At 37.0% G+C, this 13,453-nt stretch overlaps 1 protein-coding gene across 1 annotated transcript in view; it reads left to right on the top strand.

The window, feature by feature from the left end:
* The first annotated feature begins 9,528 nt into the window (after positions 1-9,528).
* LOC121917455 (glycoprotein hormones alpha chain-like) overlaps positions 9,529-13,453 on the top strand; it is a 9,458-nt gene continuing 5,533 nt past the window's right edge. The window contains exons 1-2 of the mRNA XM_042443436.1: positions 9,529-9,570; positions 12,141-12,247. Of these exons, the coding sequence (XP_042299370.1) occupies positions 9,539-9,570; positions 12,141-12,247 (139 nt within the window). The 5' untranslated portion in view covers positions 9,529-9,538. The remainder of the gene's footprint in view (positions 9,571-12,140; positions 12,248-13,453) is intronic.

Here is a 13,453-nt window from a genome sequence, read left to right as displayed (position 1 = left end):
AAGGAAAGTCCTTCCTCATTTCGAAGGTTGAAGGTTGGATATCTCTCCTTTCCCCTTGTAGTTTTGAATCCATTGACTCCCAGGTCCTGGTTTCTTTTGGGGAGCAGCAAAAACAAAAAAACAAAGTTTGCTCTCCATGCTCTGCAGTTATGACAAAAGTTTGCCCCAAGGACTTAAAATGGTATCGACCTGTTAGAAGATACATTTCAACCAATGCAACACAGAAAAATTAAATAAAGTTTTTGGATAAAACATTAAAAAAAGAGAACAAAGGTTGAATGTTTTGACGTGATAATGAACACATGGCATTTGGCGTTCAGTTTGTATTAAGCTGGGAGCTGTCTTGCCCTTCAGGATGTTGATGGTGAAGCACTTGACTTGGGATGTCTTCCGTTTTTCCCCCAAGTAGGGCTTCCATGCTACATTAAATGCGATATTTTAACAACCAAATACCGTAGCGTATTGGTATATATAATTTAAATGTAGCTGGAAGATCTTATATTGCAATATATTAACCCCTTCCCAGACAGTGCTGACTTGTGATGGGTTAGACTACAACAACCTTGTGTTCCTAAACATACACTGTTTAACATTTATACATATATACAGATATAGATATAGATATCTGTTTTTCCAGTCTGGAAGTGGACTTCCAGTCACGGGTTGCTTTTCCCATCCAGGTTTTGGATGTAGCCCACATATTTATATATTTATTTTTATCCTGCCTTTCTGCCAAAGTGGGACCCAAGGCAGCTAAGAACACATAGAAAATACATTAAAACAACAATGAAAATCATAAAAAATACATTTAAAAATTACAAACATAAAATATAAAATACAAATATAAAATTCCAGAGGTTAAAATCAGCCAAACCCATGCATCAAGAGGGTGGTGAAATGAGGAGGGGGTCTTTGGCTAAGAGAGAGGCGAGAAGGAGTGAAAGACACTCTGTGCATGCTCAGGCACCCACACAGACAGCCCTCCACATTTGCGGCTTTGACTTTTGTGGTTGTGCTTATTTGCGGATTTGATTTGTATGTTTTCTAGGTCTTCCAGAGAAATTTGGTAATTGATCATATAGTTGTGCTGGAGGACCTAGAGATTATTAGAGAAAATACAATACTTCTCTAGGCATCTGTAGGTCATCCAGCATGATTCTAGGGTCAACTTTTGGCAGATGTTGAGCATAGAGTTGTGCTAGAGGACCTTGCGATTCCTAGAGAGGTGGTCTCTTAAGTAAAAAAAAAAAAGTAGTGTTTTTTTAATTTGTGCTTTTACCACTTTCATGGGAGTCCTGTGCCCCTAACCCCAGTGAATGTGGAGGGCCTTCTGTACTTCAGGAAGAGAAGGGGCATGTGCAAATACAAGCATGCATTCATAAGTTCCTAGAAAGTCACAGCATGCAAAAATTGCTATACCCAACATTTTTTTTTTTTGGCGGGGGGTGTGTGCCTTCAGGGACCAGCATGAATACAGTCTCACCAGACCTTTAAACCTTGAGGGGGGAGGGTCAGAGCAGCTGCCTTAGCACCAGTCTGATTTTCCATTTTTTATAAGGGACACAATTTTGCTATGTCATTATATTTAATGGGACTTGAGCATCCATGGATTTTCTTATCCACGGGGGGATCTTGGAACCAAACCCCAGCATATAACAAGGGTCCACTGTACATCCAATTATTTGGTGTTTTTTCTGCTTTCCATTCTTTTGCAACTACCATTCTAGTGGCAGAAATAATATAAAATAATATTTTACCATTTTTTAAAATTGATCTCTAGCATATTCAGTAAAAAAAAACAACCTTCTGGCTTAAACTCAATTTTTTCCTGCAGAATCTTATTTATTGTACAACAATTTTTTGATCCAGATTTTAAAAAAAACTTTTTACATGTCCATTGCATATGATAGATTGTGCCTATTTCTTTTACACATCTCCAACATTTATTTGATTGGTTACTATACATTTTACATATTTTTTCAGGAATTAACTACCATCTGAAATAGATTTTGTAGAAGTTTTCCTTCAGAGCCTGACACATGGTATATCTGAGTCTTTTCCCCCCCAAGATGTCTCCCATTGCAATTGTATGACTCAGTTCTGAGCCCATTTTACAACATTTTTCTCTTTTAATTTCATCTTCTGTATACCAACTTAAAAGGATTTTGTATATTTTAGATAATGTAGCTTTTTTGTCTGAAATTATTATATTTTATAGTTCAGAAGTACTATCTTTCTCTAACCTGCTTGTATAGAATCCAGTCACAATTCCAGCCTTCTTCCTTAAATTGTTCTGCTGCTTTTAAGTTCATTGTTTCACTGTGAATATAAAGAATATTTTTGTAAGTTAACTGGTTTCATTTAGCCAGGGGTCTTTTCTGAATAAAGCTTCATGCAGATGCCCATTGAGGTATTTTTATAGATATTTTTTTCTATATTTGTTCCAGATTCTGAATAATGTATTTCTTATAAAATGATTATAAAAATCCTTATTTGCTTTTACTTCGTTATAGAACATATAAACATGGAATCAAAAACTTAAATCAGCACCTTCTAGTTTTAACAAATGTTTATTTTTCAAATGTATACAATCTCTTAACCAAATCATGCAGGAGCCTTCATAATATATCTTGAAATTTGGTAATAGCGAATTTTCTGTCTTTTGCATCTTGTAAATACTTCATTTTTATTCTCTGTTTTTGCCATTCCAGATAAAAGATGCCAAGTCTCTTTGCCATTCTTTAAATGGAACCTCATTCTCGATGACTGGCAGATTTTGAAATAAGAATAGCATCTTGGGCAATACTGTCATTTTAAATCCTTCCCAATAATGATAGTTTTAAATCTTTCCATTTGTAAAAGTCTTCCCTTATTTATTTTTTTGCTTGTTTTCTTATAATAATCTATGAATAAATCAGAATTCTTGTTTGAAATAAAAATGTCCAGATATTTTGCTTTCCCCACTATACTTAATGACATTTTTTCTCCTATACTTGTTTTTCTTTATTATCTAGATTCTTTAGTAAAATTTTCATTTTTCTTTGTTTTTTATCCTGAAAATTTTCCAAATGTTTAATAATTTACCTGTATCGTTAACTGGATCACTCAAACACACTGTAAATTATTTTGAAGTTTTGAGTCAAAGAGCAACCTGACTGGACATCCAGACATTTAGGTATTATTATTTTATTTATTTATATCCCACCTTTCCCCCTCCAACAATAGGACTTCAAAGGCAGCTTACAAATTTTCAAAACTAGTACTGATTTTTAAAAAAATTATACAAACATCAAAATACATATGTGTATACATGTAAAATTAAAAATCATCTCTAGAAACTTTCCAAATTCATTAAACAATGATATAAAAATCAACAAAACAGCATATTGTAAGAAGCCCATCAATTCCTAAAAGCCTGACAGAATGAGAAAGTTTTCACCTAGCCTTCCTAGGAGGAAGTTTCAGCATGGGAACAGCCACTGAGAAGCCTTTCTCCACTGATCCTACCAAGTTAGCCTACAGTACTTGGTATTTGTTGGCAGTTTAAGCAGCTCCTGGCAAGAGCTCTTCCTTCAGCTGAGGTCAGAAAGGGCTGTCTATGATAATCGAGGAAGAGGTCATGCAGCCTCCTCCTGTTCTGAACTTGGCAATGGCTAGGCTCAGAGAGCTGCTTGGCCAGCGAGACTGCAGTGGCTGTGGTTCTGAAGGGGACAGGCCAGTGTACAACAGATTTGGCCCAGTGCATGTGGCTGCCATTTTGGTTATTCCAGGACATAATGCTCTGTACTGGCCCTAGATAGAGCAACCAGTGTAGATGCACTCCAAGATCAGACAGGATCCGGTTCCTTTAAGATATTTAGGCTGGTCTGAATCCCTAACTACAGGTAAGTAGTGCAGTCGATGATCTACCTCTTTTACAGGTCAACTCACAAAGTAGATGAATGGATGATGCAGGTGTAAGCATGGGAAGCAAATTTTAAGCAGCAAAATCTACCTCTACACCACGCAATGTACCTATAGTTAATCTAAATCACAAATACTCAGTAGAAGTGAATGAAAGCTGAGGTTCACTGCTGCCACTCGCACCATGCTGTTCACTGTTGTCTAGCGTCTCTTCTCTGGGAGATCATTACATTGCTTCCAATGACTATGTGCAACCTTCTTTTTGGTTGTTTTGTTTGTTTCTTAGTTAATAAAAAGCCCTAGCCAATTGGCTCTGGGTTTCATCTGTTGAGTCCTTACTAATAGATAAAAAATAAAAATGAAAATCTGATTGGTCAAAGGAACTCTCTTGTCTTTACAGTGGTGCCCTTAGTAGCTCCGAAAGGTAGTTCCCACTATCTTGACCTGATTGCTTTTTCAAAACACTCTGGATGCAGGGATGCCTGTTGCATTAACTGCCAGCCAAATAACTCCCAAATTAGAGAACAATATCAGGAGGACAAAAGGATTGGTTGGTGCCCTAAGGGAAAAAAGTAGGGATCTCTCTGTGTGTGTGTGTGTATGTGTGTGTGTGTGTGTGTGTGTGAGAGAGAGAGAGAGAGAGAGAGAGAGAGATATCTTTCTTTTGGTGTAGATAAAAAGAAGTAAACAAAAGATTCTCACTGCTGCTAGAAGATGGAGAGGAGAAGCATAGTAGCTGGGGTTTTTCTTAACATTGGAAGTCATGTTGTTACGTGGCTGCCTGCCTACACAGGCAGCATGGTTCTGTAATTCTCCCCCACCCCAGCAGTTCCCCTTTTTACATTTTTGCCTTTACTTCTTTTGGTCCCTCCTTTTCTTCTTCTATATCTTTTCCTGTTCATCACTGTCTGTCTCTTCTGTTGTCTTGATTGCTTCTGAATGCTGTGACAACTTTTGCTGTCCTCAGCTTATCTTGCTCTCTCCCATCCTGTGGTCTGCTATCTCAGTACCAATACAGAGAGTGCAAGGCAGCAGTGTGTTGACACTTGGTTTTGTTTCAGATCTTTTAAAAAAAGAATTTACCAAAATCTGCACAAACCCTTTTGGGATGAAAAGAACTTGAGGTTATTTTATTAAAAAATTCAAGTAAAGACAAAAGCAAAACTGACAGATTGCCCTGTTTATATTGAGATGTGGGTCTGGCTCTTCAGTGCATTCAGAGCTGAACTGGGATTCAAGAACTGTGTTTCCTGGACTACAGTTTTCCATGGCCTATTAAAATAAATACTTGCCAGAAAACAGCCAGTTGGAGCAGACTGTATCTTGTAAAAAACAAACAAACAAAAAACCTGCTTCTTCCAGATGAATTCTCTTTTCTTTAAAAATTATCTTGCATTAATAAAAAAATACAATAAAAGTATAAAAATGCAGAAGGAACATAAAAATAGTCTCTTCTGTGTTAATTTTACAGCAGTATTATTTGTTCACAGATTTATTCCCTTGTATTTTCCACTTGGTTAATATTGCAAGCTAGAAGCCTTGAGAGCAGGGCCAAGTCTCATGCTGATTTGTTACTGATTGCAAACTACTTGTGTAGTTTCTGTAAGAACATTGATTTGAATGGGTTATTATATAAACAAAACAGAGAAAAACAAAACCACTCTCAAATGGATAACTGGATATGTAAAAAGATTCCTGAAGCACAACGGAATTCCTGAAGCATAAAGGTGAAAATAATAAATGTAAAAATAAATTTGCATATCCTTCTAGTTAAGAATGTAACAACATGTTGGGAGTTATAACCACAAGTCACTCTTAACTCAGAATGAAGCACTTCTTGAATACTCTTGGTTTCTGATGAGGGGGAAAAAATCAAGCATATATTTTACTGTTTCCCACGTTTTGCTTACCATTCCTTATACTCCAAATGTGTTCACTGTGTGTGTGGTACAATATTATTTTACTCTACAATAAACAATGCCTGCATGTCAACAGTTTTAATTTATAGCAAGACAACAGTTTCCTGCACTGTTTGTTATACCTAGATTTGTATTTTATTTTAAATTAATTTAAGTCCTCTGCTAAAATACTGACATCAAATCTGGTATTGCTAGTTGCTATTTTACTGACAAGAATGAGGATCACTGAGATGGACTATTTTTCTTTTGATCCAAGTTCTAAATTTAATTTAGAGGTGAGCAACATGCAGGGAAAATGCCTTTTGTTGCAATGTTATATGTAAAAAAACTGCTGGGATTCACCAATACTTTAAAGTACATACTGCAAACAGGCAAAAAAAATAAATAAAAAAAAGCAGATGTATGAGTAGTGTTAGAATTAATGATATAAGATTTTATATAGATAGATGTAGAGATAATGTAGCGAGATCCAATGTGAAGTCAAAGGCTCTCATGGCCGGCATCTATAGATTTTTAGTACAAAAAACAATATAGAGAGAGCCAGAGTGCCACAGTGGTTTGAGTGTTGGACTATGACTCTGGAGACCAAGGTTCGATTCCCAGCTTGGACAAGTCATGCTTTCAGCTTCAGGGGAAGACAACAGCAAACCTCCTCTGAACAAATCCTGCCAAGAAAACCCAATTATAGGTTTGCCTTAGGGTTGCCATATGTCGGAAACAACTTGAAGGTACACAACAACAGCAATAGACAATGCATTGGATTCAGAAGTTCTATGTGAGGGGTCTTATTTGTAGAACAGCTTGTTCACTGACGTGGAGGCATTTGTTGACCCAAATCTTTGGCAGTGGGTTGGAGAAAACCTAGGAATAATATGGGAGATGGTGCAAGATTGCAGGAGGAAGGAAGACTCAGCAGACATTGCCTCTTCTTCCTTTATAGCAGGTGTAGGCAACCTTTTTGAGCCGGGGGCCGGGTTGCTGTCCCTCAGACAAATAAATAATTAAATAAATTTTTAAAAAATTAAATAAATAAATAAACCAGGACAAATGTAGGACAACATTTTCAAATGGTGGACACTTTTTTTTAAAAAAAGTGGAGGACACACACAAAAAAATTGCTGATTTTTTTAAAAAAATGTTAATATACATGCATGTTTCTGAGGTGTCTATAGACAATTGCCCTCCTTGCCCCTGCATGCGAGAGGCCAAAGGCCCCAGCGGCAATCGGCGGCAGGACTGGGCTGGGTTTCCGGTCCCAAGGCCTCGCCGGGCCGCATCCGGCCCGCGGGCCACAGGTTGCCTACCCCTGCTTTATAGGCAGAATCTGCTGGATTACCAACTTTCTGTGAAGAGAAGGACTGCTCTTGATCCAACCCATTCAATGTGTTGAAAGAACCACCAGCTGCTACTGCCTCTAGAGTTGCTCATCCTGAGATTTGTCCCCTGCCTGGAAACCTGAAGAAACACAATTATTCTTTGAGACATCAGCCAATGTCCTGAGACCTAGCACCCTTAGCAAAAAGTTGTACAACTTTTTTTTAATATGAAGGGGAATTTTTTTTTACTTGTCTTGATGTGTAAAGATAGTTCCAGAAACATATGCTTATCCACAACTTCTTGAGTGATTCAGTTATTGAACGAAGCTATTTACAGGCAGCGCTGTCAATTTCAATTAAGGAAGCAGGCTTACACTTGCAAGGAAATATACACACAAATCTCATCTGATCCCTCAATTGAAAAACAATGGAATACTTCACTTGCAAAATAAAAAGGAATCCAGTTTATAATCAATTACATATTAATTAATTTTGTATTAATTTAAAAATCCCTCCAATAGGCTATAATGTGTACTTTGCACTGTGTGGCCCTGTGTGCACAGCTGCCCCTTTCCCGTTTGTGGTTTTGTTTGAATACAGTTTGCAGTTCTTTAAAAGGTTCAAAGTTATGTTTTTGCTCTTTCTTATCAGCAACATGCAAACCTCGTTACATCATCAACTGAGGCACTATAAAGAACTTCCTCCTGTAGTCCTCAACCCAACCACCCCCACGTTATTCTTAGTCAGCATATAGACAAGCAAGTCTGCTGTTTCTGTGCTATGGAGTTTCTGCTTTCTAATACAGGCTGTGTCTCTCTTATCTGAAAGGCTTCGGATCAGAAGTGTTTTGGATTTTGGATTTTCTAGGAATTTTGGAGTATTTGCATATACATAACAAGACATCTTGGAGATAGGACTCAAATCTAAACATGGAATTCATTCATGTTTTGTAAATACCCTGAAAGTAATTTTACACACAAGATTTTGTAAATAATTTTGTGCATGAAACAAAATTTGTGTACGTTGAACCATCATAGAGCAAAGGTGTTACTATCTCTTCTATCTATGTAGGTAATTCTGGATTTTGGAGTATTTAAGAATTCTGAATAAGGGATCCTCAGTCTGGATTAAAAAAAATAGAAGGTGGGATGAAATGAAAAACTACTTACTTTGCACACATGTTCCTTAATGCAAAATCAGCCATGTTTCAGGGTCAGTCTGAAGGGTGGGTGAAATGGGCACTTGACTGATTGCCAAAATGAAGAGGGAGACTAGGTGACATAGTGGCTTGACATCTACTAAGTGCATTGTGTACAGTGGGATATGTTTTTTTCCCATGGAGAAGTATCTTTAACCATCCTCCTGCCTCACTGCATTCTACAGATATGCTTCACATGCTTGGATAGCTAAATGTTAGGTCTTACCTAGCATGGCCAATGGCCAGGACTTCTGGGAGTTATAGTTCCAAAATGTCTTGGATCCCATTTTGGGAAAAAGGGAGGATATAAGTACTATAAATAAATAGTCCAATCAAATGTGGGAAACCCCAGAGCTACAGGTCTACAGATCTTTTAGGTACCAACAATACAAATAAAGTCCATCCATTAGCTTTAAACTATGCTCCTTTTTAATATTCTCAGCTGAATGTCATATGTTCTTGTTAAAAATCAGTATACCGTGGCTTTATTTTGAAGAGACATTACCAAAAGCCATAAGAACTACAAATATAAACAATGTACTGCAATAAACAATTTAAAAAATCCTATAAATTGACAGATGTAAGTAGCACAAAATGTCTTCCTTGCACAGATAGGCCCTCATTGCCTGAATGAATTGTGACTCTTTGATACAGACAGATCATTTCAAACTGCACAATGATACAGCACATCAAGGTTTTGGCTCTCAGCCTCAGGGGATGGCAATGACAAATCTCCTCTGAACAAACCTTGCCAATAATACCCCATGATAGGTTTGCCACTCAAGGAGCCAAAAGGTGGAAACGTCTTGCCGGCACACAATTCCAATGACTCACTCACAACTGGCTACATTTAAGATTGAATTTATAAGATGATGATGATGATGATGATGATGATGATGATGAGCTTTACTTATGAATAACATTTTCTTGTGAGGAGTTCTAATTATCAGATGGGTACTTCTTCACCTGGTATCTAGTCAGGTACATGCCTCTGTTCCCTATGTCTGTAGTTTGGCTAGGTGTTCATATCTGAACAAGAAGGAGGCATCTCTGGATCCAGTGGTAATGATGCACCTGCTATCACTCCTGAATGCATTGGATCATCCCAATCACTCACAGGGTTCTTGAAAGAATACTTTTGTGGGGTGTTGTGAGAGCTCTAGGTAATCCTTTGGCATGGATTCCTCCAGGAGAAGCATGGCATGAACTGTGAGGCATTCCAGAGTAAAGAAAGGTTAGTGCAAGAAAACATGGCAAGAAAATGTTGAGGAATGGAAATAAAGTAAATAGGAAAGGGGTGGTGTGAAACTGTAGTTCTGCTAGCAAAATATTCTGAACTCCGATTTCCCTGCAGCACTCCACATAAACAGAAAGTAGGTACAGTTTTTTTTCTTAATTTTAGAGACAGTTTTTTTTGGGGGGGGGGCACACAGAGGATGGCAAGCCCAGTTCTGTTGGTTCTACAGTCCTCCCAATAGACTTGCATCATTGGATCCTGCCTACTGTATTTAATAATTTGTTTACTGGTCAGATGAGTCATTGGCATTAGTCTTTTTTATTTTGTATTTTCCCGTTTTCTATTTATAAGACATTTAAGTTATTACAGGGACCTGAAAGTTTATAGGAAACAAACAGACTATAGGGAAACAAAAACATTTTCTTCTTCTCTTATTTAAAAAATGTACAGAAAATCTAGTTATGGTGCTACAGTATTTGTTGTTGTTATTCAATGGCCTCAATTACTGGAGAAGGCCATAAAGTGTAGATGACAATGCAAGAGAAAACTACCTGGTAAACATCACTGATCCATGTAACTACAGTCTGACCTTACTTTAATATTACAATGCAAAAAGTGAATTTGTTTAAGAGTCAAGAAGAGATAACATCAGTATGGTGGAATAGTAATTACATCAAGCAATAGTTAGCCAATGAGCAGAAATTACACTTGATCCACTGGCTTAAATCCAGGTGGAAGATAGACTAATTTTGCCTGTATAAAAGAAAAGCACGGGGTTTATTCCTTCTCAGCATTGACAGACAAGCTGCAGCTAAGTTTCAGAATCTTCTTTCAGATTTTTAATCAACCGGCCTCATTTGGAAAAAAGAAGGGTAATATTATTTGTTAAAATTCTATGGCTATGTTAATTTATTTTATGTATTGTATGTTTCTTTCTCCTTGAAGCTGAATCTCTGTGAAAAAGCCAAATGCTGCTGCTAGTGTTTTGCTAGGCTGAAATGCATTGAGGTCATTGCTGATGACACCGTATTGTCATGCAGCTAATCGTTTAATAACATTTTGGTGCACACTGCAGTTTAAGCTCTAAAATGGAAACAGCTTAAATTAAAAAAAACAACCCTGTACACTGATAAGGTTTGTGGATTGTTTTATCCCAATTTTTCTGTTTGTGTGCACTCTTTAAGGAATGTAATACATTACTGTTTGGAGGGAGGGTGGAACTGTTTGCATGTTACTATTTGAATGTCTATGTGCAGCCTGATCCATATAACTCTACCTAGTATAACAGTAGATCAGTAATCTCTGGCCCTCATTGGGTTGGAACTCAAGGGCCCCTTGTACAAACAGAAGACATTTCCAAAGAGATGCTGCTTTTTGCTGATGTCTCCTTTCCTAGTTGCAGTTCCTCATGCTGCACTGCACCCACTTCTGTTAGGTACTGCCTCTCAAAAGTAGCCCCTGGGGAGATGGGAAGTGGATGGGGAAAGCTTTGGGGAAATTACTTATTGGGACTACTTAGCTCTTAGAATCCTACAACCAGCACGGCTAATAGCCACACTACCAGGAGTCTTGGACATAGCAGCCCATCAAGATAATTTCCTCAAGCACTCTGCCTGCAGTTCTTTAGACACAAACCATAGTTCTCTGGATTAAGATTATTGTTCCTGAGGTCAGAAAATAGCAGCAACTTCAGATTTATACTGTAGTCTTTTTAAAAACTTCTCTGCATCCTTAAAGATGTTTCATTATAGTTTAGGTACACTTGTATACCTAAATATATTAAGTATGGATGCAACAAACATATATACTAAACAGGTGCGCTGTTTATGATCAAGAATAAAAATTACATTTGGGGCAAAACCATATTTGTTTTTAAATAACTTGAGACTGCCCTATTTAAAGGTCATTAAAATGTGTTATATACTTACTTATATTGTGTATGCACAATGGGACTTCCATGCAAATTGGAGCAAAAGGGCAGCAACTAAACATCTCTTTAAAAGGAAGTGATGACAGGAGTCAGAACTGGCTTGTTCAAAAAGGTTGTGTGTGCACAAATAGTAATGACAACTGAAGAAACAATCCAGTACAAGAAAAAAAATACAACCTGAAGAAACCACCTGGACAATGACCATATATAAAATATAAAAATATATGGAAGGGAGAGGCACTTAATCATTCAAATTACACAACCAAAATAATATAAATATTATACTGTCTACTGGACAGTTTGCTTTTTTATCAGATAGGGATCGTTGGATGGTATGCATTAATGAAATAAAAAAAATCAAACAGTAACAACTACAGAGTTGTTTGAGAAAAAAAGTGCAAAAAGACAAGTTGCAGCAATTGTTTTTCTTAAAAAGTTAAGCCATCTGAAAGAGAAGTCTTTAGAGTGCAACAGATCACCAATAAGGAAGAGTTCTTGAGGGAGGGAATTCCCTATTTGGATCCTTTACATGTGTGCACTATTGAAGTTACATAGGATTCATAAGAAGTGAGAAGCAGTATTGCCTTTTTAAAAAAAGTACATGTGTGCAGTATCTTTATTTTTCTTTCTTCTGTAGGAGAGTCATGGATTGCTATGCAAAATATGCAGCTGTCACTTTTGCCATGTTGTCCGTATCTCTGAATATTCTCCACTCTTTGCCAGATGGAGACTTTATCACACAGGGTGAGATACCTTTCATCTCTGAAATTAAAGGCGGGAAATGGTCTGAACAGTATTGTTGCTGGGTGTTATTATTATGGTTGTGCTTAATTTCAGGTTTTTAATGGAGTATTGATTATTGATTGTATGTACAGCACTGTGTAAATTTACTGCGCTTTATAAATAAAGGATAATAATAATAATAATAATAATAATAATGTGAATTCATATGCTAGAAGCCACTTTAAGGAACTTTGATACTACAAGGTATCCAATACATATTTTAAATATAAAAATCTGGATAAATAAAATGTATCAGTGAAATCACCACCATCTGTGTACCATGATCTTAAAAGAGATGTGTCAAATAACATTTCATGGCATAGTATCAGAATAAAATAAATGTGTACAAGTAGTGTTATCTTATTTTTCTTTGATAGAAGAGAAAAAAAATTTTTTTTGGAGAAGTTGTTTCCATATGAATTTTTGAAGTATTCAGAAGCTAGCTAGATGATATTGTGTGTGTATATACCTTTAAATCACCTGTCAACCTATGGTGACCACATGAATTTCACAGTGTTTTCTTAGGTAAGGAATACTTAGAAGTTGTTTTGTCTGTTCTTTCCTCTGAAATATAGCTTATAGCACCTGGTATTTGTTGCTGGTCTCCCATCCAAGAACTAACCAGGGTTAGCCCTGCTTAGCTTCCAAGGGCCAGACACGTTCTGATGTCTTGAGCATACTTCAGCCATATCATCATCATCATCATCATCATCATCATCTTATATCCGGACTTTCTCCCAATATAGGACCATACTCTATTTAAAACTTTGCAAAAGTGACATAATCATAGTTTTGGAAATAAATTCCACAAAATTTAATGGAACTTACTTCTAAGTAGAAATGCATAGGTTTGCTCTGCAAGGCTAAAATAGACATGTAATAGAGTCCTGTGCACATGCCCTCTGGAATAAATACCATTGGCAAGAATCCTGTTGGCAGTCTACATACAGATAAACACCATAGTTACGGTGCTATGCAGTGAATTCCATCCAATCCCCCCAATCTGCACTTACTGGGAAGCAGCTGCTGTGACTGATGGGGGTCTGTTCTCCTCAACTGCAAAGCAATCTTTGGTGCAGAACTTCTGTCGCAATTCCTTCTTTTACTAGAGATTGCTTGCACAAGGGTGTGTGTGTGTGGAACCATCAACAAACTGTTCCCCAATCA

Source organism: Sceloporus undulatus, unplaced genomic scaffold (assembly GCF_019175285.1).
Source record: "Sceloporus undulatus isolate JIND9_A2432 ecotype Alabama unplaced genomic scaffold, SceUnd_v1.1 scaffold_19, whole genome shotgun sequence".
NCBI lineage: Eukaryota > Metazoa > Chordata > Lepidosauria > Squamata > Phrynosomatidae > Sceloporus > Sceloporus undulatus.
This window is presented reverse-complemented; position numbering and strand designations above follow the sequence as displayed.